This window comes from Oncorhynchus mykiss, chromosome 9, assembly GCF_013265735.2.
Source record: "Oncorhynchus mykiss isolate Arlee chromosome 9, USDA_OmykA_1.1, whole genome shotgun sequence".
Lineage (NCBI taxonomy): Eukaryota > Metazoa > Chordata > Actinopteri > Salmoniformes > Salmonidae > Oncorhynchus > Oncorhynchus mykiss.
Window position 1 is genome coordinate 70915980 of NC_048573.1, and position 24352 is coordinate 70940331.

Below are 24352 nucleotides of genomic sequence, written 5' to 3' on the forward strand. Positions count from 1 at the left end.
GGAAGCATCTCTTCCTAGTCCCTAGTCATATCATACTGCAGATAGCTTCTCTTTCAAATCAAATCAAATCAAATTTTATTTGTCACATACACATGGTTAGCAGATGTTAATGCGAGTGTAGCGAAATGCTTGTGCTTCTAGTTCCGACAATGCAGTAATAACAAGTAATCTAACTAACAATTCCAAAACTACTGTCTTGTACACAGTGTAAGGGGATAAAGAATATGTACATAAGGATATATGAATGAGTGATGGTACAGAGCAGCATAGGCAAGATACAGTAGATGGTATCGGGTACAGTATGTACAAATGAGATGAGTATGTAAACAAAGTGGCATAGTATAGTATAAAGTGGCTAGTGATACATGTATTACATAAGGATACCGTCGATGATATAGAGTACAGTATATACGTATGCATATGAGATGAATAATGTAGGGTAAGTAACATTTATATAAGGTAGCATTGTTTAAAGTGGCTAGTGATATATTTACATCCTTTCCCATCAATTCCCATTATTAAAGTGGCTGGAGTTGAGTCAGTGTCATTGTGTTGGCAGCAGCCACTCAGTGTTAGTGGTGGCTGTTTAACAGTCTGATGGCCTTGAGATAGAAGCTGTTTTTCAGTCTCTCGGTCCCAGCTTTGATGCACCTGTACTGACCTCGCCTTCTGGATGATAGCGGGGTGAACAGGCAGTGGCTCGGGTGGTTGATGTCCTTGATGATCTTTATGGCCTTCCTGTGACATCGGGTGGTGTAGGTGTCCTGGAGGGCAGGTAGTTTGCCCCCGGTGATGCGTTGTGCAGACCTCACTACCCTCTGGAGAGCCTTACGGTTGAGGGCGGTGCAGTTGCCATACCAGGCGGTGATACAGCCCGCCAGGATGCTCTCGATTGTGCATCTGTAGAAGTTTGTGAGTGCTTTTGGTGACAAGCCGAATTTCTTCAGCCTCCTGAGGTTGAAGAGGCGCTGCTGCGCCTTCTTCACGATGCTGTCTGTGTGAGTGGACCAATTCAGTTTGTCTGTGATGTGTATGCCGAGGAACTTAAAACTTGCTACCCTCTCCACTACTGTTCCATCGATGTGGATAGGGGGGTGTTCCCTCTGCTGTTTCCTGAAGTCCACAATCATCTCCTTAGTTTTGTTGACGTTGAGTGTGAGGTTGTTTTCCTGACACCACACTCCGAGGGCCCTCACCTCCTCCCTGTAGGCCGTCTCATCGTTGTTGGTAATCAAGCCTACCACTGTTGTGTGGTCCGCAAACTTGATGATTGAGTTGGAGGCGTGCGTGGCCACGCAGTCGTGGGTGAACAGGGAGTACAGGAGAGGGCTCAGAACGCAACCTTGTGGGGCCCCAGTGTTGAGGATCAGCGGGGAAGAGATGTTGTTGCCTACCCTCACCACCTGGGGGCGGCCCGTCAGGAAGTCCAGTACCCAGTTGCACAGGGCGGGGTCGAGACCCAGGGTCTCGAGCTTGATGACGAGCTTGGAGGGTACTATGGTGTTGAATGCCGAGCTGTAGTCGATGAACAGCATTCTCACATAGGTATTCCTCTTGTCCAGATGGGTTAGGGCAGTGTGCAGTGTGGTTGAGATTGCATCGTCTGTGGACCTATTTGGGCGGTAAGCAAATTGGAGTGGGTCTAGGGTGTCAGGTAGGGTGGAGGTGATATGGTCCTTGACTAGTCTCTCAAAGCACTTCATGATGACGGATGTGAGTGCTACGGGGCGGTAGTCATTTAGCTCAGTTACCTTAGCTTTCTTGGGAACAGGAACAATGGTGGCCCTCTTGAAGCATGTGGGAACAGCAGACTGGTATAGGGATTGATTGAATATGTCCGTAAACACACCGGCCAGCTGGTCTGCGCATGCTCTGAGGGCGCGGCTGGGGATGCCATCTGGGCCTGCAGCCTTGCGAGGGTTAACACGTTTAAATGTCTTACTCACCTCGGCTGCAGTGAAGGAGAGACCGCATGTTTTCGTTGCAGGCCGTGTCAGTGGCACTGTATTGTCCTCAAAGCGGGCAAAAAAGTTATTTAGTCTGCCTGGGAGCAAGACATCCTGGTCCGTGACTGGGCTGGGTTTCTTCCTGTAGTCCGTGATTGACTGTAGACCCTGCCACATGCCTCTTGTGTCTGAGCCGTTGAATTGAGATTCTACTTTGTCTCTGTACTGGCGCTTAGCTTGTTTGATAGCCTTGCGGAGGGAATAGCTGCACTGTTTGTATTCGGTCATGTTACCAGACACCTTGCCCCGATTAAAAGCAGTGGTTCGCGCTTTCAGTTTCACACGAATGCTGCCATCAATCCACGGTTTCTGGTTAGGGAATGTTTTAATCGTTGCTATGGGAACGACATCTTCAACGCACGTTCTAATGAACTCGCACACCGAATCAGCGTATTCGTCAATGTTGTTATCTGACGCAATACGAAACATCTCCCAGTCCACGTGATGGAAGCAGTCTTGGAGTGTGGAGTCAGCTTGGTCGGACCAGCGTTGGACAGACCTCAGCGTGGGAGCCTCTTGTTTTAGTTTCTGTCTGTAGGCAGGGATCAACAAAATGGAGTCGTGGTCAGCTTTTCCGAAAGGGGGGCGGGGCAGGGCCTTATATGCGTCGCGGAAGTTAGAGTAACAATGGTCCAAGGTCTTTCCTCCCCTGGTTGCGCAATCGACATGCTGATAAAATTTGGGGAGTCTTGTTTTCAGATTAGCCTTGTTAAAATCCCCAGCTACAATGAATGCAGCCTCCGGATAAATTGTTTCCAGTTTGCAGAGAGTTAAATAAAGTTCGTTCAGAGCCATCGATGTGTCTGCTTGGGGGGGGATATATACGGCTGTGATTATAATCGAAGAGAATTCTCTTGGTAGATAATGCGGTCTACATTTGATTGTGAGGAATTCTAAATCAGGTGAACAGAAGGATTTGAGTTCCTGTATGTTTCTTTCATTGCACCATGTCACGTTAGTCATAAGGCATACGCCCCCGCCCCTCTTTTTACCAGAAATATGTTTTTTCCTGTCTGCGCGATGCGTGGAGAAACCTGTTGGCTGCACCGCTTCGGATAGCGTCTCTCCAGTAAGCCACGTTTCCGTGAAGCAAAGAACGTTACAGTCTCTGATGTCCCTCTGGAATGCTACCCTTGCTCGGATTTCATCAACCTTGTTGTCAAGAGACTGGACATTGGCAAGAAGAATGCTAGGGAGTGGTGCGCGCTGTGCCCGTCTCCGGAGTCTGACCAGAAGACCGCCTCGTTTCCCTCTCTTTCGGAGTCGTTTTTTTGGGTCGCTGCATAGGATCCACCCCGTTGTCCTGTTTGTAAGGCAGAACACAGGATCCGCGTCGCGAAAAACATATTCTTGGTCGTACTGATGGTGAGTTGATGCTGATCTTATATTCAGTAGTTCTTCTCGACTGTATGTAATGAAACCTAAGATGACCTGGGGTACTAATGTAAGAAATAACACGTAAAAAAACAAAAAACTGCATAGTTTCCTAGGAACGCGAAGCGAGGCGGCCATCTCTGTCGGCGCCGGAAGTAGAAGTAATCATATCATACTGCAGATAGCATCTCTTCATAGTCCCACGTCATATCATACTGCAGGAAGCATCCCTACCCTACTCCCTAGTCATATCATACTGCAGGAAGCATCCCAACCCAAGTCCCTAGTCATATCATACTGCAGGAAGCATCCCAACCCTAGTCCTTAGTCATATCATACTGCAGGAAGCATCCCAACCCTAGTCCCTAGTCATATCATACTGCAGGAAGCATCCCAACCCTAGTCCCTAGTCATATCATACTGCAGGAAGCATCCCAACCCTAGTCCCTAGTCAGATCCTATTGCAGGAAGCATCTTTACCTAATCATATCATACTGCAGGAAGCATCTCTTCATAGTCCCTGGTCATATCATACAGCAGGAAGCATCTCTTCCTAGTCCCTAGTCATATCATACTGCATATAGCATCTCTTCCTAGTCCCTAGTCATATCATACAGCAGGAAGCATCTCTTCCTAGTCCCTGGTCATATCATACAGCAGGAAGCATCTCTTCCTAGTCCCTAGTCATATCATACAGCAGGAAGCATCTCTTCCTAGTCCCTAGTCATATCATACAGCAGGAAGCATCTCTTCCTAGTCCCTAGTCATATCATACAGCAGGAAGCATCTCTTTCTAGTCCCTAGTCATATCATACAGCAGGAAGCATCTCTTCCTAGTCCCTAGTCATATCATACAGCAGGAAGCATCTCTTCCTAGTCCCTAGTCATATCATACAGCAGGAAGCATCTCTTTCTAGTCCCTAGTCATATCATACAGCAGGAAGCATCTCTTTCTAGTCCCTAGTCATATCATACTGCAGGAAGCATCTCTTCCTAGTCCCTAATCATATCATACAGCAGGAAGCATCTCTTCCAGTCCCTAGTCATATCATACAGCAGGAAGCATCCCTTCCTAGTCCCTAGTCATATCATACAGCAGGAGGCATCCCAACCCTAGTCCCTAGTCAGATCCTATTGCAGGAAGCATCTTTACCTAATCATATCATACTGCAGGAAGCATCTCTTCATAGTCCCTAGTCATATCATACTGCAGGAAGCATCTCTTCCTAGTACCTAGTCATATCATACTGCAGATAGCATCTCTTAGTCCCACATCATATCATACTGCAGATAGCATCTCTTCCTAGTCCCTAATCATATCATACTGCTGGAAGCATCTCTTCCTAGTCCCTAGTCATATCATACTGCAGGAAGCATCTCTTCCTAGTCCCTAGTCATATCATACTGTTGATAGCATCTCTTCCTAGTCCCTAATCATATCATACTGCAGATAGCATCTCTTCATAGTCCCACGTCATATCATACTGCAGGAAGCATCTCTTCCTAGTCCCTAGTAATATCATACTGCAGATAGCATCTCTTCCTAGTCCCTAATCATATCATACAGCAGGAAGCATCTCTTCCTAGTCCCTAGTCATATCATACTGCAGGAAGCATCTCTTCTTAGTCCCTAGTCAAATCATACTGCAGGAAGCATCTCTTTCTAGTCCCTAGTCATATCATACTGCAGGAAGCATCTCTTCCTAGTCCCTAGTCATATCATACTGCAGATATCATCTCTTTCTAGTCCCTGGTCCTATCCTACTGCAGGAAGCATCTGACCATAGCTTGTTACTCTGGATTGAGTTAGTTAGAGCTCTGGTTTCCCAACTAACAGACAGACAGAGGGAACTGTGGCAATGCTTTCCCACAATAATGCCTTCCCATGATAATGCTTTCCCATGATAATGCCTTCCCATGATAATGCCTTCCCATGATAATGCCTTCCCATGATAATGCCTTCCCATGATAATCCTTTCCCATGATAATCCTTTCCCATGGAACACAGTTTAAAGTATTCCCATTGGTTAGCTCAGAAGTGGATAACGTTCACAGAAAAATAATGGTGGAATTACATGGGTTTAATTCACTAGGGCCTCCCAACCCATCAATACAGTATATCCTCTAGCCAAGCTGGACTTGTCATTTCATACACAACTCCTTCCTCAGATTGGTTATTTTCTCTGACTGTCGATGCTTGTATTTTTCATTCCTCACCCATTTCATTTAGGCAATTTATTGTTTTCATCTTCAAATATGAGTGCCTCGCTTCACAAAAATTGTTTCCTATCAGTGTGAGATTATAGAAATTCAGATTGATGCTTTCAACCGTATGCCAAAATAGTTTACTGTTATACCAATTCCCTGGACGCTAACCACCACAGCAATGTCATACACTTTAATAGAACTGAAATGCTGGTGCTATTTGTGTCAGTTTGTCAGAAAGTATTCAGACCCCATGACTATTTCCACATTTTGTTACGTTACAACCTTATTTTAAAATTGATGAAATAGTCCCCCCCCCCCCCCCCCCCATCAACCCCTATACAAAACCCCATAATGACAAAGCAAAAACATTTTGTTTTACATTTTTGCTAATTTATCAAAAACAATACAACTGAAATATCACATTTACACTAGTATTCAGACACTTTACTCAGTACTTTGTTGAAGCACCTTTGGGCAACGATTACAGCCTTGAGTCTTCTTGGGTATAACGCTAAAAGCTTGGCACACCTGTATTTGGGGAGTTTCTCCCATTCTTCTCCGCAGATCCTTTCAAGCTATGTCAGGTTGGATGGGGAGCATCGCTGCACAGCTATTTTCAGGTCTCTCCAGAGATGTTTGATTGGGTTCAAGTCTGGACTTGAACCCTTGTCCCGAAGTCACTCCTGGTTTGTTTTGGCTGTGTGATTAGGGTCATTGTCCTGTTGGAAGGTGAACCTTCGCTCCAGTCTGAGGTCCTGAGCTCTCTGGAGCAGGTTTTCGTCAAGGATCTCTCTACACTTTGCTCCGTTCATCTATCCATTGATCCTGACTAGTCTACCAGTTCCTGCCTCTGAAAAACATCCCCACATCATGATACTGCCACCACCATGATAGGGATGGTGCCAGGTTTCCTCCAGACGTGATGCTTGGCATTCAGGCTAAAGAGTTCAATCTTGGTTTCATCAGACCAGAAAATCTTGTTTCTCATGGTCTGAGAGTCTCCAAGCAGGCTGTCATGTGCCTTTTCCTAAGGAGTGAATTCCGTCTGGCCACTACAATGAAGGCCTGATTGGTGGAGTGCTGCAGAGATGGTTGTCCTTCTGGAAGGTTCTCCCATCCCCACAGAGGAACTTTGGAGCTCTGTCAGTGACCATGGGGTTATTGGTCCCCTCCCTGACCAAGCCCCTTCTTCCCAAATTACTCAATTTGGCCAGGCGGCCAGCTCTAGGAAGAGTCTTGGTGGTTCCAAAGTTCTTCCATTTAAGAATGATTGAGGCCACTGTGTTCATGGGGACCTTCAATACTGCAGAAATGTTTTGGTACCCTTCCTCAGATCTGGAATCTTGACACAATCCTGTCTCTGAGCTCTACGGACAATTTCTTCGACCTCGATGCATGGCCGATGCTCTGACATGCACTGTCAACTGTGGGACCTTATATAGACAGGTGTGTGCCTTTCAAAAATGATGCCAAATCAATTGAATTTACCACAGGTGGACTCCAATCTTGTTGTAGAAAACATCTGAAGGATGATCAATGGAAACAGGATGCACCTGAGCTCAATTTAGAGTCTCAAAAACCTATTTTCACTTTGTCATCATGTGGTATTGTGTGTAGATTGATGAAAATGTTTGTTTATTAAATCAATTTTACAATAAGGCTGTGTCGTAACAAAATGTTGGAATGTCAAGGGGTCTGAAAACCTCTTTTACGAATGCACTGTACATAGGAACAAAGGTGGTCTTTTCATGCTAATGCAACTACAGGGAGCCACAGGAACCCAAATAGAACACAACGGGAGACGGTGGGAGCTGGTGAGTCCGTAGTGTTGTAGTTCTATCAGCTGGTGAGTCCGTAGTGTTGTAGTTCCATCAGCTGGTGAGTCCGTGGTGTTGTAGTTCTATCAGCTGGTGAGTCCGTAGTTCTATCAGCTGGTGAGTCCGTGGTGTTGTAGTTCTATCAGCTGGTGAGTCCGTAGTGTTGTAGTTCTATCAGCTGGTGAGTCCGTAGTGTTGTAGTTCTATCAGCTGGTGAGTCCTTAGTGTTGTAGTTCTATCAGCTGGTGAGTCTGTAGGGTTGTAGTTCTATCAGCTGGTGAGTCCGTAGTGTTGTAGTTCTATCAGCTGGTGAGTCCGTAGTGTTGTAGTTCTATCAGTTGGTGAGTCCGTAGTGTTGTAGTTCTATCAGCTGGTGAGTCCGTAGTGTTGTAGTTCTATCAGCTGGTGAGTCCGTAGTGTTGTAGTTCTATCAGCTGGTGAGTCCGTAGTGTTGTAGTTCTATCAGCTGGTGAGTCCGTAGTTCTATCAGCTGGTGAGTCCGTAGTGTTGTAGTTCTATCAGCTGGTGAGTCCGTAGTGTTGTAGTTCTATCAGCTGGTGAGTCCGTAGTGTTGTAGTTCTATCTGCTGGTGAGTCCGTAGTGTTGTAGTTCTATCAGCTGGTGAGTCCGTAGTGTTGTAGTTCTATCAGCTGGTGAGTCCGTAGTGTTGTAGTTCTATCAGCTGGTGAGTCTGTAGTGTTGTAGTTCTATCAGCTGGTGAGTCCGTAGTGTTGTAGTTCTATCAGCTGGTGAGTCCGTAGTGTTGTAGTTCTATCAGCTGGTGAGTCCGTAGTGTTGTAGTTCTATCAGCTGGTGAGTCCGTAGTGTTGTAGTTCTATCAGCTGGTGAGTCCGTAGTGTTGTAGTTCTATCAGCTGGTGAGTCCGTAGTGTTGTAGTTCTATCAGCTGGTGAGTCCGTAGTGTTGTAGTTCTATCAGATGGTGAGTCCGTATGGACACATGCTGCTGTTCCTTCAGAAAATCATGCATCACAATTTTGTTCATTTGCACAATTTCTCTCGTTCACTTGTACTTGTAAATGTCCACACTCACTGAAATGGTAGCTACTAGCTACTCTTGCATAACTTTATGAGCTGGATTTGCCTGTCTTTGCAATGAGTTATATTTGTTTTTAGCTTGTTAGCATTAGCTAACAGCATCTATTTGATTTCGCTATTAGCTTGTGCAAATGTTGTTAGCATTCTGGTAATAGAGGCCCAATGGGCTTTTCTTGTGTTTTTATAGCACCCCCTTTTGTGCTATGCCGGTAATACCGTAAATCCCGGGGATGAGAAGGACTGTATGATGATATGAAACTATCTCATTCAACAAAGTTCCACTCCCTTCCACTGACATTTTAAAACCAGAACAAAATTAAAAATATTACCCATGGAAAAAGTGCAATATCAAATTTCTCTCGCTTTATACAGGCTATATTTGGCTCAATCTATTAAACATGAACAAGGGACTTAAATACAATAGAAGAAGTCTTAAAGGATCCATTCCTACAGGCCGTCTCATTCAAGATTTAATTTAAAAAGAAACATTCAATAAAACTAATGAAAATATGATCCATATTTTTTTCCCTTCGTGACCTATTATATTCCACATATCACTTCAACATGAATGAAAACCCTATTAGACTCTGAGATCTACCATAATGGCTCTGTGTCCCCGGAAAAGAGATGTCACCTCTTATCCTCAAAGAGCCCATTCATCAGACCACATTGACCAAAGTCGATGTGCTTTCGTTTGCCTATTAGTACGTGAGTGGTTGTACGAGGCTAAACACACAGGAGAGAATGGAATCCAAAGAAAGCATAGTGTCATCAATATCTCGTAGTGTGGCATGGTGGGGAGTCCTTTCCCGGGGACACTCACTCATTCAAGCAAGGAGAGGACACTGAACACAGGATACTGAACACAGGACACTGAGTGATAGCAGAGGCTTAGAAGACGGTGGTCAGCAGAGATGGCCTGAATCACAAATCGACCCCTAACCCCGTAGCCCCTAGGCACCTGTGTACATCTAGATTCCCATGGCCATGTCAATACCTAGTTTCCATGAAACTGCTGGGTTAGGAGTCGGAAGTGGTACGTCATGTCGCTGCAATGGGACCTCTTGCAGCTTTCCCCCCATAGTGCTGGGGTGATTCCATACATATGAGACTGTACAGGCGTAACCAATGGGACCTCTTGCAGCTTTCCCCCCATAGTGCTGGGGTGATTCCATACATATGAGACTGTACAGGCGTAACCAATGGGACACCTGCCTAATCTTCTCAGCTCCTCACAAGTCTCAAGAGGATAGGGTGTAAGGGTTGAGTTGGGATTCAGTGGTGCAAGATAACCCGCCTTCCTGTCTGTGTGGGTGGATGGGTGGGTGAGTGGGACAGAGAGAGGCCATGAGAGGCATTGACAGATCTAGGACATGGTCGAACAGACACAGCAAACTGACACTGAAGCACAGGGACAACTATAGGGCTGAAACGACAATAGCTACAGGGCTGAAACCAGGACTGTTACATGGCTGAAACCAGGATGGTTACAGGGCTGAAACCAGGACTGTTACAGTGCTGAAACCAGGACATTTACATGGCTGAAACCAGGACATTCACAGGGCTAAAACCAGGACAGCTACAGGGCTGAAACCAGGACAGCTACAGGGCTGAAACCAGGACAGCTACAGGGCTGAAACCAGGACTTTTACAGGGCTGAAACCAGGACAGTTACAGGGCTAAAACCAGGACAGTTACATGGCTACAATATGGACAGAGACAGGGAAGAAACCAGGACAGCTACAGGGCTACAATATGGACAGTTACAGGGATGAAACCAGGACTGCTACATGGCTGTATAAGGACAGCTACAGGGCTGAAACGAGGACATTTACATGGCTGTATAAGGACAGCTCAAGGATCAAAACCAGGACAGTTACATGGCTAAAATCAGGACATTTACAGGGATAGAACCAGGACAGTTACATGGCTAAAATCAGGACAGCTACAGGGACAAAACCAGGACAGTTAAAGGGCTACAACATGGACAGTTACAGGGCTGAAACCAGGACAGTTACAGGGCTGAAACCAGGACAGATACAGGGCTGAAACCAGGACAGTTACAGGGCCAAAACCAGGAGCGCTACAGGGCTAAATTCAATACAGCTACAGGGCTGAAACCAGGACAACTACAGGGCTGAAACCAGGACCGTTACAGGGCTAAAACATGGACAGCTACAGGGCTGAAACCAGTACAGTTACAGGGCTAAAACATGGACAGCTACAGGGCTGAAACCAGGACAGCTACAGGGCCAAAACCAGGAGAGCTACAGGGCTAAATTCAATACAGCTACAGGGATATTATGCAGGACAGTTACAGGGCTGAAACCAGGGATGTTACAGCGCAAAAACAAGGACATCTACAGCGCTAAAACCAGGACAGCTACAGGGCTACAACATGGACAGTTACAGGGATGAAACCAGGACATATACAGGGCTGAAACAATGACATTTACATGGCTGAACAAGGACAGCTACAGGGCTTTTATCAGGACAGCTACAGGGCCAAAACCAGGACATTTACATGGCTGAAACCAGGACAGCTACAGGGATGAAACCAGGACAGTTACATGGCTGAAACCAGGACAGTTACATGGCTGAAACCAGGACAGTTACATGGCTGAAACCAGGACTGTTTCAGGGCTGAAACCAGGATTGTTACAGGGCTGAAACAAGGACAGCTAAAGAGCTGAAACCAGGACAGTTACATGGCTACATGGCTGAAACCAGGACAGCTACTGGGTTAAATTCAGGACAGCTACAGGGCTATTATGCAAAGCAATAACAGCAGGTAGACTGTAATAGAAAAATACTGGTGGAAATAACAGCAGGTAGACTAATGCAGGTAAACTGGAGGTAATAACACCAGGTAGACTGGTGGTAATAATACCAGGTAGACTGTAATAGCAGGTAGACTGGTGGTAATAATAGCAGGTAGACTGTAATAGCAGGTAGACTGGTGGAAATAACAGCAGGTAAACTGTAATATCAGGTAGACGGATTGTAATAATAGCAGGTAGACTGATGGTAATAATAGCAGGTAGACTGTAATAGCAGGTAGACTGATGGTAATAACAGCAGGTAGACTGGTGGTAATAACAGCAGGTAGACTGATGGTAATAATAGCAGGTAGACTGTAATATCAGGTAGACTGGTGGAAATAATAGCAGGTAAACTGGAGGTAATAACAGCAGGTAGACTGGTGGTAATAATAGCAGGTAGACTGATGGTAATAATAGCAGGTAGACTGCTGTAGCAGGTAGACTGTAATAACAGGTACACTGATGGTAATAATAGCCATCAGTCTACCTGCTAGACTGGTGGAAATAACAGCAGGTAGACTGTAATAGCAGGTAGACTGATGGTAATAACAGCAGGTAGACTGGTGGTAAATGTAGCAGGTAGACTGGTGGTAATAATAGCAGGTAGACTGTAATAGCAGGTAGACTGTAATAGCAGGTAGACTGTAATAGCAGGTAGGCTGTAATAGCAGGTAGACTGTAACAGCGGGTAGACTGTAATAACAGGTAGACTGTAATAACAGGTAAACTGGTGGTAATAATAGCAGGTAGACTGGTGGTAATAATAGCAGGTAGACTGTAATAGCAGGTAGACTGGTGGTAATAATAGCAGGTAGACTGTAATAGCAGATAGACTGTAATAACAGGTAGACTGGTGGTAATAATAGCAGGTAGACTGTAATAGCAGGTAGACTGGTGGTAATAATAGCAGGTAGACTGTAATAACAGGTAGACTGATGGTAATAACAGCAGGTAGACTGGTGGTAATAATAGCAGGTAGACTGTAATAGCAGATAGACTGTAATAACAGGTAGACTGGTGGTAATAATAGCAGGTAGACTGTAATAGCAGGTAGACTGGTGGTAATAATAGCAGGTATACTGTAATATCAGGTAGACTGATGGTAATAACAGCAGGTAGACTGGTGGTAATTGTATCAGCCTCCAGTATTTATGCTGCAGTAGTTTATGTGTCGGGGGGCTAGGGTAAGTTTGTTATATCTGGAGTACTTCTCCTGTCCTATTCGGTGTCCTGTGTGAATTTAAGTGTGCTCTCTCTAATACTCTCTTTCTTTCTCTCTCTCGGAGGACCTGAGCCCTAGGACCATGCCCCAGGACTACCTGACATTGCTCTCCCCAGTCCACCTGGCCGTGCTGCTGCTCCAGTTTCAACTGTTCTGCCTTATTATTATTCGACCATGCTGGTCATTTATGAACATTTGAACATCTTGGCCATGTTCTGTTATAATCTCCACCCGGCACAGCCAGAAGAGGACTGGCCACCCCACATAGCCTGGTTCCTCTCTAGGTTTCCTCCTAGGTTTTGGCCTTTCTAGGGAGTTTTTCCCAGCCACCGTGCTTCTACACCTGCATTGCTTGTTGTTTGGGGTTTTAGGCTGGGTTTCTGTATAGCACTTTGAGATATCAGCTGATGTACGAAGGGCTATATAAATACATTTGATTTGATGTAGTGCACTACTTTTGACAAGGACCCACAGGATGTAGTGCACTACTTTTGACCAGGCCTCATAGGGTGTAGTGCGCTATAAAGTGAATATGGTGTTGTCTGACAGGCAGATCTTAACAGTGTTGTCATGTCACCTTCAAGAGACCTCGGAGGACAAGCTGAAACTTGTCTACAGCCCCAACAGAACAGTCGGAGAGACACTTTTGACCCGTGGCGCTACATAGGGATTAGGGTAGCCAGTTGAGACGCAACCAAAAAAATACATCCTGAAAACGGTAGTAGGCTTCATCTAGGGTCATATAAATGTGTCATTTTCATCTAGGGTCATATAAATGTGTCGTTTTCATCTAGGGTCATATAAATGTGTCGTTTTCATCTAGGGTCATATGAATGTGTCGTTTTCATCTAGGGTCATATAAATGTGTCATTTTCATCTAGGGTCATATAAATGTGTCGTTTTCATCTAGGGTCATATAAACGTGTCGTTTTCTTGACCCTTTTATCATTCAATAACCCTGCCTGACTGTCAATTGGACCTGGTCACATGGTTGTGTCTTGATAAGAAACAAATCTCATCTTTGCTCACTAAAGTCTTCAACAACTATTTCTTAAAATCAAATGTAAACATGAATCGATAGGATTGATCAACTCTTAGATTGGGCTACAGCGGACGTTGTCTTGACCTCCGCTCTTCAGCTGCAGGGTACCCGTTTTCATACGCAACATCAAGATCAGAGACTTTAGAGGCTAGTTTTAAAAGTTGTCATTGTTTCTGTATATTGAAATACTGTAATGTAAACTTCTGAACCAACTCACCCTCCTTTAATGTAGTCGAGGAATGTGTGTTCTGACTCCACCGCGAACGACAGCATGGTCACCTGGGTAGAGAGAATATTCAAAGCAGTTACCAAACATGTATATTCAACACTTAGGTAATCAACACAAAGTCACAAATGCAATGTATTCTCCAATTGAATCATAATTACTCACCACATCAGTAATCAAAACAATCACAATTTACCAATTACCAATTTAAACACATTAACCGTTAGCCCCCTGCCTCCAGGCCCCCCCCCCGGGTTAACCAACCCGCTTCCCAAGAGGGATTCATCTCGGTAGAATGAGTTTGTTTGACATCAGAGCGGCATTTTAATATTAGAACATTGATCCATCTCAATCGCACGCACACACACACACTAACACACACACACACACACACACACACACACACACACACACACACACACACACACACACACACACACACACACACACACACACACACACACAGATCCATCTCACTGAGGTGTGATGAGAGCGACATGATGGATGTCTCCCTCTCTGATTTTAATTATCTAGTCACCGTCATCGTATTGAAGCTCAGCATGCCAAAGTGTGTTTGTGTGTTTGTGTGTGTGTGTGTGTTTGGGTGTTTGGGCCCAGGCAATAATAACAATGCACTGACTTCCTCCTAAATATCAGTCACTGACTCGGCATGGCAGCCACTCAGTCACTGATAGGACAACAGACTGATAACGGACTGAAAGGACAACAAGAATGATAACTGACTGATAGGATACCAGAATTATAACTGACTGATAGGACAACAGAATGATAACTGACTGATAGGACAACAAGAATGATAACTGACTGATAGGACAACAATAATGATAACTGACTGATAGGACAACAGAATGATAACTGACTGATAGGACAACAGAGGACAGAGTACTCTGACCGGTTCACTTTGTTTGAGGTTGTTACAACTTCTTTCCTCTCTAGTGGTATAGTGGTTAGTATTTGTTAATTGTCTCTAGACTCTAAACTATAACGAAACAAAAAGTATCTAAAGTACAGTATCTTGTTAAGTATCCAGGAATGGATTCAGAAGAGACAACCACTTTTTTTATTGCAATCCACTAACCACAAACTAATTTATGAACACAACAACAAACAAACGGGGAAGGAATATACGGTTGCGCCAGGAAGGAAGCGATGTTCTATATTTTAACCTTTTTGACAGACTCACCGTCCCAGAATTGATGTATCTCTTCTTCTTGATCTTCTTCTTGGCATTCACCACCTAGGATTCAACAACCACAATACGAGCTTGATATCATAGATTTGTCCAAATAAAAACCCTGTAAAATGTCTTCATTCCCATGGGCCAGTTAAGCAATAAGGCCTGAAGTGGTGTGGTACAGTATATGTCCAATATAGATTATTCCAGTCTTTCCATGAGGGTCTACCCTGGGTGTATTTACGTGCATGTGTATCCACGCCTCATAACTATGGAATACAATCCACCGTGGTTTGTATTTCGGAACAGCACATGCCAATATAAACGTTTTAGCACACAAAGGCACACAAAGGCACACAAAGGCACACACACACACACACACACACACACACACACACACACACACACACACACACACACACACACACACACACAGAAACACATGCATATACACACGTACACACACATATGGTGCTACAGTGGATGGCAGCCATTTTTTTGTACAGAATGTCTCCACCATAATTTTCATCCCCACGGTAACCGTACATAAATATCCCAACCAGAAGCCATGGGTTACAGACAACATCCACACTGAGCTAAAGGCTAGAGCTGCCGTTTTCAAGGAGCAGGATACTCTTTCGGACAGAGAAATCCCTCTAAGACCTCAGACGAGCCATCAAACAGGCAAACCATCAATACAGGGCTAAGATTGAATCCTACTACACCGGCTCTGATGCTTGTCAGATGTGGCAGGGCTTACAAACTATCACGGATTACAAAGGTAAACCCAGCCGCGAACAGCCCAGTGACGCCAGCCTACCAGATGAGCTATATGCCTTCTATGTTCGCTTCGAGGCAAGCAACACTGAACCATGCATGAGAGCACCAGCTGTTCCGGAAGACTGTGTGATCATGCTCTTCGCAGCCGATGTGATTAAGACCTTTAAACAGGCCAAAATTCACGAGCCTGCTGGGCCAGAAGGATTACCAGGACACGTACTCATGCGAGTGACCAGCTGGCAAGTGTCTTCACTGACATTTTCAACCTTTCCCTGACCCAATCTGTAATACCTACATGTTTCAAGCAGTACACAATAGTTCCTGTGCCCAAGAATGCTAAGGTAACCTGTCTAAATGACCATGAAATGCTTTGAAAGGCTGGTCATGGCTCACATCAACACCATCATCCCAGACACTCTGGACCTACTCCAATTTGCCTACTGCCCCAAAAGATCCACAGATGATGTAATCTCTATTGCACTCCACACTGTCCTTTCCCACCTGGACAAAAGGAACACCTACGTGAGAATGCTGTTCATTGACTACAGCTCAGCGTTCAACACCATAGTGCCCTCCATGCTCATCACTAAGCTCAGGACCCTGGGACTGAACACATCCCTCTGCAACTGTATCCTGGACTTCCTGACAGGCCACTCCTAGGTGGTGAGGGTAGGCAACAACACATCCGCCACGCTGACCCTCAACACAGGAGCCCCTCAGGGGTGTGCGCTTAGTCCCCTTCTGTCCTCCCTGTTCACCCACGACTGGGTGGCTGGGCACGACTTCAACACCATCATTAAGTTTGCTGACAACATGACAGTGGTAGGCCTGATCACCGACGACGATGAGACAGCCTATAGGGAGGAGGTCAGTGACCTGGCAGTGTGGTGCCAGGACAACAACCTCTCCCTCAACATCAACAATACAAAGGAGCTGATCGTGCACTACAGGAAACGGATGGCCAAGCACTCCCCCATCTACATCGACGGGGCTGTAGTGGAGCAGGTCGAGAGCTTCAAGTTCCACATCACTAAGGGATAAACAAGGTCCACACACACCAACACAGTCATGAAGAAGGCACAACAACGCCTCTTCCCCCTCCGGAGGCTGAAAAGATATGTCATGGGCCCTCAGATCCTCAGAAAGTTCAACAGCGGCACCATCTTGACTGGCTGCATCACTGCTTGGTATAGCAACTGCTTGGCATCTGACCGCAAGGCGCTACAAGGGGTAGTGAGTATGGTCCAGTATATCAGTGGGGCCGAGCTCCCTGCCATCTAGGACCTCTATACTAGGTGGTGTCAGAGGAAGGCCCACAAATTCGCAAAGAATTCAGACTGTCCTCTTTGCTACCGCATGGCAAGCGGTTCTGATGCACCAAGTCTACCCACAATAGTTAACCAAATAGCTACCCGGACTATCTGCATTTACCCTTTTTGCACTAATTCTTTTGACTCATCACATACACTCAGTCTGGAACTCAGTAGTGAGTGTTGCAACTGAGGACAGATAATTTTTACAAGCTTCAGCACTTGGTGGCCCCGTTCTGTGAGATTGTGTGGCCTACCACTTTGCGGCTGAACCGGTGTTGCTCTGAGACGCTTCCACTTCACAATACCAGCACTTACAGTTGACCGGGGCAGCTCTAGCAGGGCAGACATTTTACAAACTGACATCTTGTCACTGCACTCTTCAATAAGGCCGTTCTACTGCCAATATTTGTCAATGAAGATTGCATAGCTGTGTGCTTGATTTTACACACTTGTTAGCAATGGGTGTGGCTGAAAGAGCTAAATCCACTAATTTAAGAGGTGTCCACATACTTTTGTTTACAGTTCCTTTGGAAAGTATTCAGACCCCTTGACTTTTTCCACATTTTGTTAAATAAAACACATTTCTCAACTATCTACACACAATACCCCATCATGACATCACAATACCCCATCATGACAAAGCAAAAACAGGTTTTTAGACATCCAACAAAACCAAGATTGAACTCTTTGGCCTGACTGCCAAGCGTCACGTCTGGAAGAAACCTGGCACCATCCTTACGGTGAAGTATGGTGGTGGCAGCATCATATTTTGGGGATTATTTTAAGATGCAGGGACTGGGAGACTAGTCAGGATCAAGGGAAAGATGAATGGAGCAAAGTATAGAGAGACCCTTGATGAAAACCTGCTCCAGAGTGCTCAGGACCTCAGACTGGGGCGAAGGTTCGCCTTCCAACAGAACAACGACTAAGCACACAGCCAAGACAACGTAAGAGTGGCTTCGGGACAAGTCTCTGAATGTCCTTGAGTGGCCCAGTCAGAGCCCGGACTTGAACTCGATCTAACATCTCTGGAGAGACCTGTAAATAGCTGGATCTGTGGAGGATCTGCGGAGAAGAATGGGAGAAACTCCCCAAATGTAGACATGCCAAGCTTGTAGCGTCATAACCAAGAAGACTCGAGGTTGAAATCCCTGCGAGAGGTGCTTCAACAAAGTACTGAGTGAAGGTTCTGAATATTTCTGAATACTCTCTCGTTTATGTGTCGGGGGCTCAGGTCAGTCTGTTATATCTGGAGTATTTCTCCTGTCTTTTCCGGTGTCTTGTGTGAATTTAAGTATGCTCTCTCTAATTCTTTCTCCCTTTTTCTCTCTCTCTTTCTCTCTCAGAGGACCTGAGCCCTTGGACCATGCCTCAGGACTACCTGGTCTGATGACTCCATGCTGTTTCCAGTCCACCTGGTCGTGCTGCTGCTCCAGTTTCAACTGTTGTGCCTGCAGCTATGGAACCCTGACCTGTTCACCGGATTTGCTATCTTGTCCCAGACCTGCTGTTTTCAACTCTCTAGAGACAGCAGGTGCGGTAAAGATACCCTAAATGATCAGCTATGAAAAGTCAACGGATATTTACTCCTGAGGTTCTGACCTGTTGCACCCTCGACAACTACTGTGATTATTATTATCTGACCCTGCTGGTCATCTATGAACATTTGAACATTTTGTCCATGTTCTGTTATAATCTCCACCTGGCACAACCAGAAGAGGACTGGCCACCTCTCAGAGCCTGGTTTCTCTCTAGGTTTCTTCCTAGGTTCTGGCCTTTCTAGGGAGTTTTTCCTAGCCACCGTGCTTCTACATCTGCATTTCTTGCTGTTTGGGGTTTTAGGCTGGGTTTCTGTATAGCACTTTGTGACATCGGCTGATTTGATTGATTGATTGATTGATTATGTACATGTGATATTTCAGTGTTTAAAAAAAATATAATAATCAAACATTTAGAAAAACCTTTTTTTTTGCTTTGTCATTATGGGGTATTGTCTGTAGATTGATGGGGGGGGGGGGGGGGGGGGGGGGAGGCTAACAAAATATGGAAATACTTGCCGAATGCACATAGTGTATCTACCTCAATGACCTTATACCCCTGCACACCGACTACAGCCTTATACCCCTGCACATCGACTACAGCCTTACACCCCTGCACATCGACTATAGCCAATTACCTTATACCCCTGCACATCGACAATAGCCTTATACCCCTGCACATAGACTACAGCCTTATACCCCTGCACATCGACTATAGCCAATTACCTTATACCCCTGCACATAGACTACAGCCTTATACCCCTGCACATCGACAATAGCCTTATACCCCTGCACATAGACTACAGCCTTATGCCCCTGCACATCGACTACAGCCTTACACCCCTGCACATCGACAATAGCCTTACACCCCTGCACATCGACTACAGCCTTATGCCCCTGCACATCGACAATAGCCTTATGCCCCTGCACATCGACTACAGCCTTACACCCCTGCACATCGACTACAGCCTCACTAATTCACTCATTAGCTTCACTAATCATCTCCCCCTACAGACTTAATATACTGTATCATATCATTCAACACAGGTCTCCTAACATATATTCTCTGTCTCTCTCTGTCTCTTTCTGTCTCTCTCTCTCTCTCTCTACCTCCCTCCCACCCTTTCCTTACCTCTCTCCATCTCTCCCTAACTCCCCTTCTCCCCTTTCTCTCTCTCTCCATCTTTCCACACCTCTCTCCATCTGTCCCTCCCCCTCTCTCTCTCCATCTCTCCCTCCCTATCTCTATCTCTCCTTACCTCTCTCCATCTCTCCTTACCTCTCTCCCTCTCTCCATCTCTCCCTATCTCTCTCCCTCTCCCTCCATCTCTCCTTACCTCCCTCCATCTCCCCCTACAGACTTAATATACTGTATCATATCATACAACACAGGTCTCCTAACATATATTCCCTCCCTCGCTCCCTCCCTTCCTAACTCCCCTTCTCCCTGCCCCTCTCTCTCTCTCCATCTTTCCTCACCTCTCTCCATCTCTCCCTCCCTCACTCTCTCTTCATCTCTCCCTCCCTATCTCTATCTCTCCTTATCTCTCTCCATCTCTCCCTCCCTATCTCTATCTCTCCTTACCTCTCTCCATCTCTCTCTCCCTCCCTCTCTCTCTCTCTCTCTCTCTCTCTCTCCATCTCTCCCTCCCTATCTCTATCTCTCCCTACCTCTCTCCCCTCTCTCCATCTCTCCCTACCTCTCTCCCCTCTCCCTCCATCTCTCCTTACCTCCCTCCATCTCTCCCTAACTAAAGCCAGGTCCATGACTTAATTGAGTTGCTAACGTACGGGACCAGTCAGAAACTGGGCCAGGGACTAACGTTCTTATATCCACTTCACTGTAGTCACTGTGTTCCAAATGGCACCCCTTATTGGCTACAATAAGATGCTACTTTTCACCTGGGCCAATAAAAGTAGTGCACTGCATTGGTAACATGGTGCTGTTTGCGACGCAGACACAGGGGGCCAGGGAGTAGGCCTAATATCCATGCAGGGAGATGTCTAATCAAGGTCTGGCCCTCTAGCCCCGCACTGTATCTTTCCATCTCCTTCTAATTCTCATCCACTATGCTGTCCAAGTAGGCTATTACCATAGCCAAACTCTGTGGGCACACGGGGGAAGTTATGCTAATACTAGAAATAAGGTTGAGTAGACACTAGCGCTAATGCTAATATTGTAGTGACGTACTGTACATCTCCTGACTGGGTAAGATTGTGTTTATTTTCTACTTCCAGCCTACAAGGACCTGCGGTCTGTTTTTTAAGTGTATGCCCGTGGGAGACATAACGTTTTTAGTGTGAACACAATAGGATGAGTGCTCCCTCCATCTCCACTCACCTCGTACACATTAAACTGGCTCTGGCCTCGGGACAGGTCTCGGTAGCTGGTGGTGAATTCACCGATGAAGTCATGGCTGGAAGGTAAAATAAACAATAACAACAACAACAACAACAACTAAATAGCCATTCCCTCCTGGGAGGGTGTTGAAGTATAATAGGATGTATTGTGTAAAATGTCTCAATAGTATAGGAATGAAGCTAGTGAAACATATAGCAGTGTTGTAAAAATAAAGAAGTATATCACTGTAAATGATGGTTTTATCCACTATCATCGTGTGAATAGGAATGAGGTTCTGGGTAGCTGATGCTAAGAGGTTGTCTTCATGGTGTATTGAGTTGGCAGTTGACATAATTAAAGGTAGGGATGTATGTAGTATGAAGGCTTTTAGGTTGAGGGTTGAGAAAGTGCTTAATCTTGTAAAACATAACAAGGAACATAACACACGTCATACTGTAGCGTGTATAAATCGTTCCCCGCCTGGAACATAATGTGAAGGAAACATTATTCTGGGTGTGTAGTATCCTAACCTGCCATCTCTGTCCCAGTCGTACACCTCTGCCTTGATCGTCCTGAAAAACAAAAACACACCCAGAGATGAGGAAGGTGTGTTAGTGTGTGTGTGTTAGTGAGTGTGTTAGTGTGTGTGTGTGTTAGTGTGTGTGTGTGTGTGTTAGTGTGTGTGTTAGTGTGTGTGTTGGTGTGTGTGTTGGTGTGTTAGTGTGTGTGTGTTAGTGAGTGTGTTAGTATGTGTGTTAGTGTGTGTGAATGTGTTAGTGTGTGTTGGTGTGTTAGTGTGTGTGTTAGTGAGTGTGTGTTAGTGTGTTAGTGAGTGTGTGTTAGTGAGTGTGTTAGTGTGTATGGGTTAGTGTGTTAGTGTGTGTTAGTGTGTTAGTGAGTGTGTGTTAGTGTGTTAGTGAGTGTGTTAGTGTGTTAGTGAGTGTGTTAGTGTGTATGGGTTAGTGTATTAGTGAGTGTGTGTTAGTGAGTGTTTTAGTAAGTGTGTTAGTATGTGTGTGTTAGTGTGTGTGTGTTAGTGAGTGTGAATGTGTTAGTGTGTGTTGGTGTGTTATAGTGTGTGTGTTGGTGTGTGTTGGTGTGTTAGTGAGTGTGTTAGTATGTGTGTTAGTGTGTATGGGTTAGTGTGTTAGTGAGTGTGTGTTAGTGAGTGTGTTAGTGAGTGTGTTAGTGAGTGTGTTAGTATGTGTGTTAGTGTGTTAGTGAGTGGGTTTGTGTGTGTGTGTGTTAGTGAGTTTGTTAGTGAGTATGTTAGTGTGTATTGGTTAGTGTGTGTGTGTTAGTGAGTGTGTTAGTGTGTATTGGTTAGTGTGTGTGTGTTAGTGAGTGTGTTAGTATGTGTGCTAGTGAGTGTGTTAGTGAGTGTGTTAGTATGTGTGTTAGTGTGTATTGGTTAGTGTGAGTGTGTTAGTGAGTGTGTTAGTATGTGTATTAGTGTGTATGGGTTAGTGTGAGTGTGTTAGTGAGTGTGTGTATGGGTTAGTGTGTATGGGTTAGTGTGTATGGGTTAGTGTGTATGGGTTAGTGTGTGTGTCAGAAAGCATCATTAGAATGACTGTAGTCTTTCAAATTGAATTGGCCAATCTGGGATTCAAACAATGTGGCTGTTTGTTTGATAAACAGTTGAGGGATGTGGCTAGAGACAACATATTTTTGGTTGTGATGGAGTAAGACAGCTGAACTAAGCTCATGAGGCATTTTATAAGTTATATTCTTTAGTAATCAATAGTCTAATATATCAGTCATTAAAAACTCCAAAATTTGATGTACAGTGGTTCTTCCTTCCTTTCACAAAGTATCTATTGTCTTAATGGCGCTGTACAATAGCCCATAATGGCGCTGTACAACGTGACCGGTCGGGAGTAGGTTACAGTACTACAGTATGAGCAAAATAATCCTAACATTTCCACACCCTAATTCTAGTCTAACCTATACCCAAACGGAGATTCAGTGAAAATAAAAATCTCATTGATTTATCAAGACCAGTCCCCATGCTTGTCTCAGAGCAGCGCTGTCTTGACATGCGCAAGAGACAGTGGAAATATTTTTCCTTTTAGAGACTATAATACATTGCATCCAGGCCAGGATAACCATAAAATGTCTTTATAAATGACTATCAGAAAGAATGGTGGTACTTATTTATTTTGACCCAAAGCCATGAATGAGTGAGTCTCTCAGCTTTATGTTAGGTGTCGAGGCTATATGACTGAGTCACTCAGCTTTATGTAGGTGCCGAGGCTATATGACTGAGTCACTCAGCTTTATGTAGGTGCCGAGGCTATATGACTGAGTCACTAAACTTTATGTAGGTGCCGAAGCTATATGACTGAGTCACTCAGCTTTATGTAGGTGCCGAGGCTATATGACTGAGTCACTCAACTTTATGTAGGTGCCGAGGCTATATGACTGAGTCACTCAGCTTTATGTAGGTGCCGAGGCTATATGACTGAGTCACTCAACTTTATGTAGGTGCCGAGGCTATATGACTGAGTCTCTCAGCTTTATGTTAGGTGCCGAGGCTATATGACTGAGTCTCTCAGCTTTATGTAGGTGCTGAGGCTATATGACTGAGTCACTCAGCTTTATGTAGGTGCTGAGGCTATATGACTGAGTCACTCAGCTTTATGTAGGTGCCGAGGCTATATGACTGTGTCTTCAACTTGATTATTTAGCAGACATAACTTCCTGCTAATATTCAGTCAACACATGTATCTTAAGAATATCATGGAATATAATTGAACATTTTAGTTTCTCTTACAATAAAAACCTTTGCGTAACAACAGTTTTAGTAAGTAATACTGATGAGTAGTAACATAAAAATATGTGTATTTTTCTGGGTGTGGGCGTGTAGGACAGAGGAAGACCAATTCTTACACTATTGTTCTAAATTCAATCACCTTCTTCATCCTCATCATTCAGTTTATTGAAATTCAATTTTGATGTCGTGCACAATTATCCGTTTCGATTTGGTTTATGTCGCCCATTCATTGTCAGTTAGAGACACATTAGTGCCTTGGGACCCAAAAGTGTAATCAGTGCTCTAACTCCCCCTTGTGGTGGTCTGGAACAATGAAGCAGTGATGCAGGGTACCGTACTAAACCACAAATAACCTCTAAGTCCCGCGGCATAATCTCAAAAGTTTTAATTGAGGAACGACTGTACCAATCAATCCCAAATTGTCCCTTTGAGATGCCTGAGAGCTGGACTATTAAAAGTCTGACTGTGTGTTTGGTTTCCACATCAGTGAGACAGGCCATTTAAACCTCAGTACGCATTAAGCAACACTGATAATTAAATCAATCATAGCCAGAGAGGTTCACATAACACCCTTGAGATGAATGTTTGAGTGAACGGACATGGAAAATGTTTCAGAAGAGCATTTAAGGGGGGAT

The 24352-nt window shown here is 44.9% G+C and overlaps 1 protein-coding gene across 4 annotated transcripts in view; it reads right to left on the reverse strand.

The window, feature by feature from the left end:
- Positions 1-24352, reverse strand: part of LOC110531262 (copine-8) — a 210250-nt gene that overhangs the window by 34312 nt on the left and 151586 nt on the right. For all 4 annotated transcript variants that reach the window (XM_036988905.1, XM_036988908.1, XM_036988907.1 and 1 more), the window contains 4 exons: positions 21472-21513; positions 20942-21017; positions 14979-15032; positions 13766-13827 (listed from right to left, as the gene is read on the reverse strand). In XM_036988905.1, coding sequence (XP_036844800.1) covers positions 13766-13827; positions 14979-15032; positions 20942-21017; positions 21472-21513 — 234 coding nt within the window. The remainder of the gene's footprint in view (positions 1-13765; positions 13828-14978; positions 15033-20941; positions 21018-21471; positions 21514-24352) is intronic.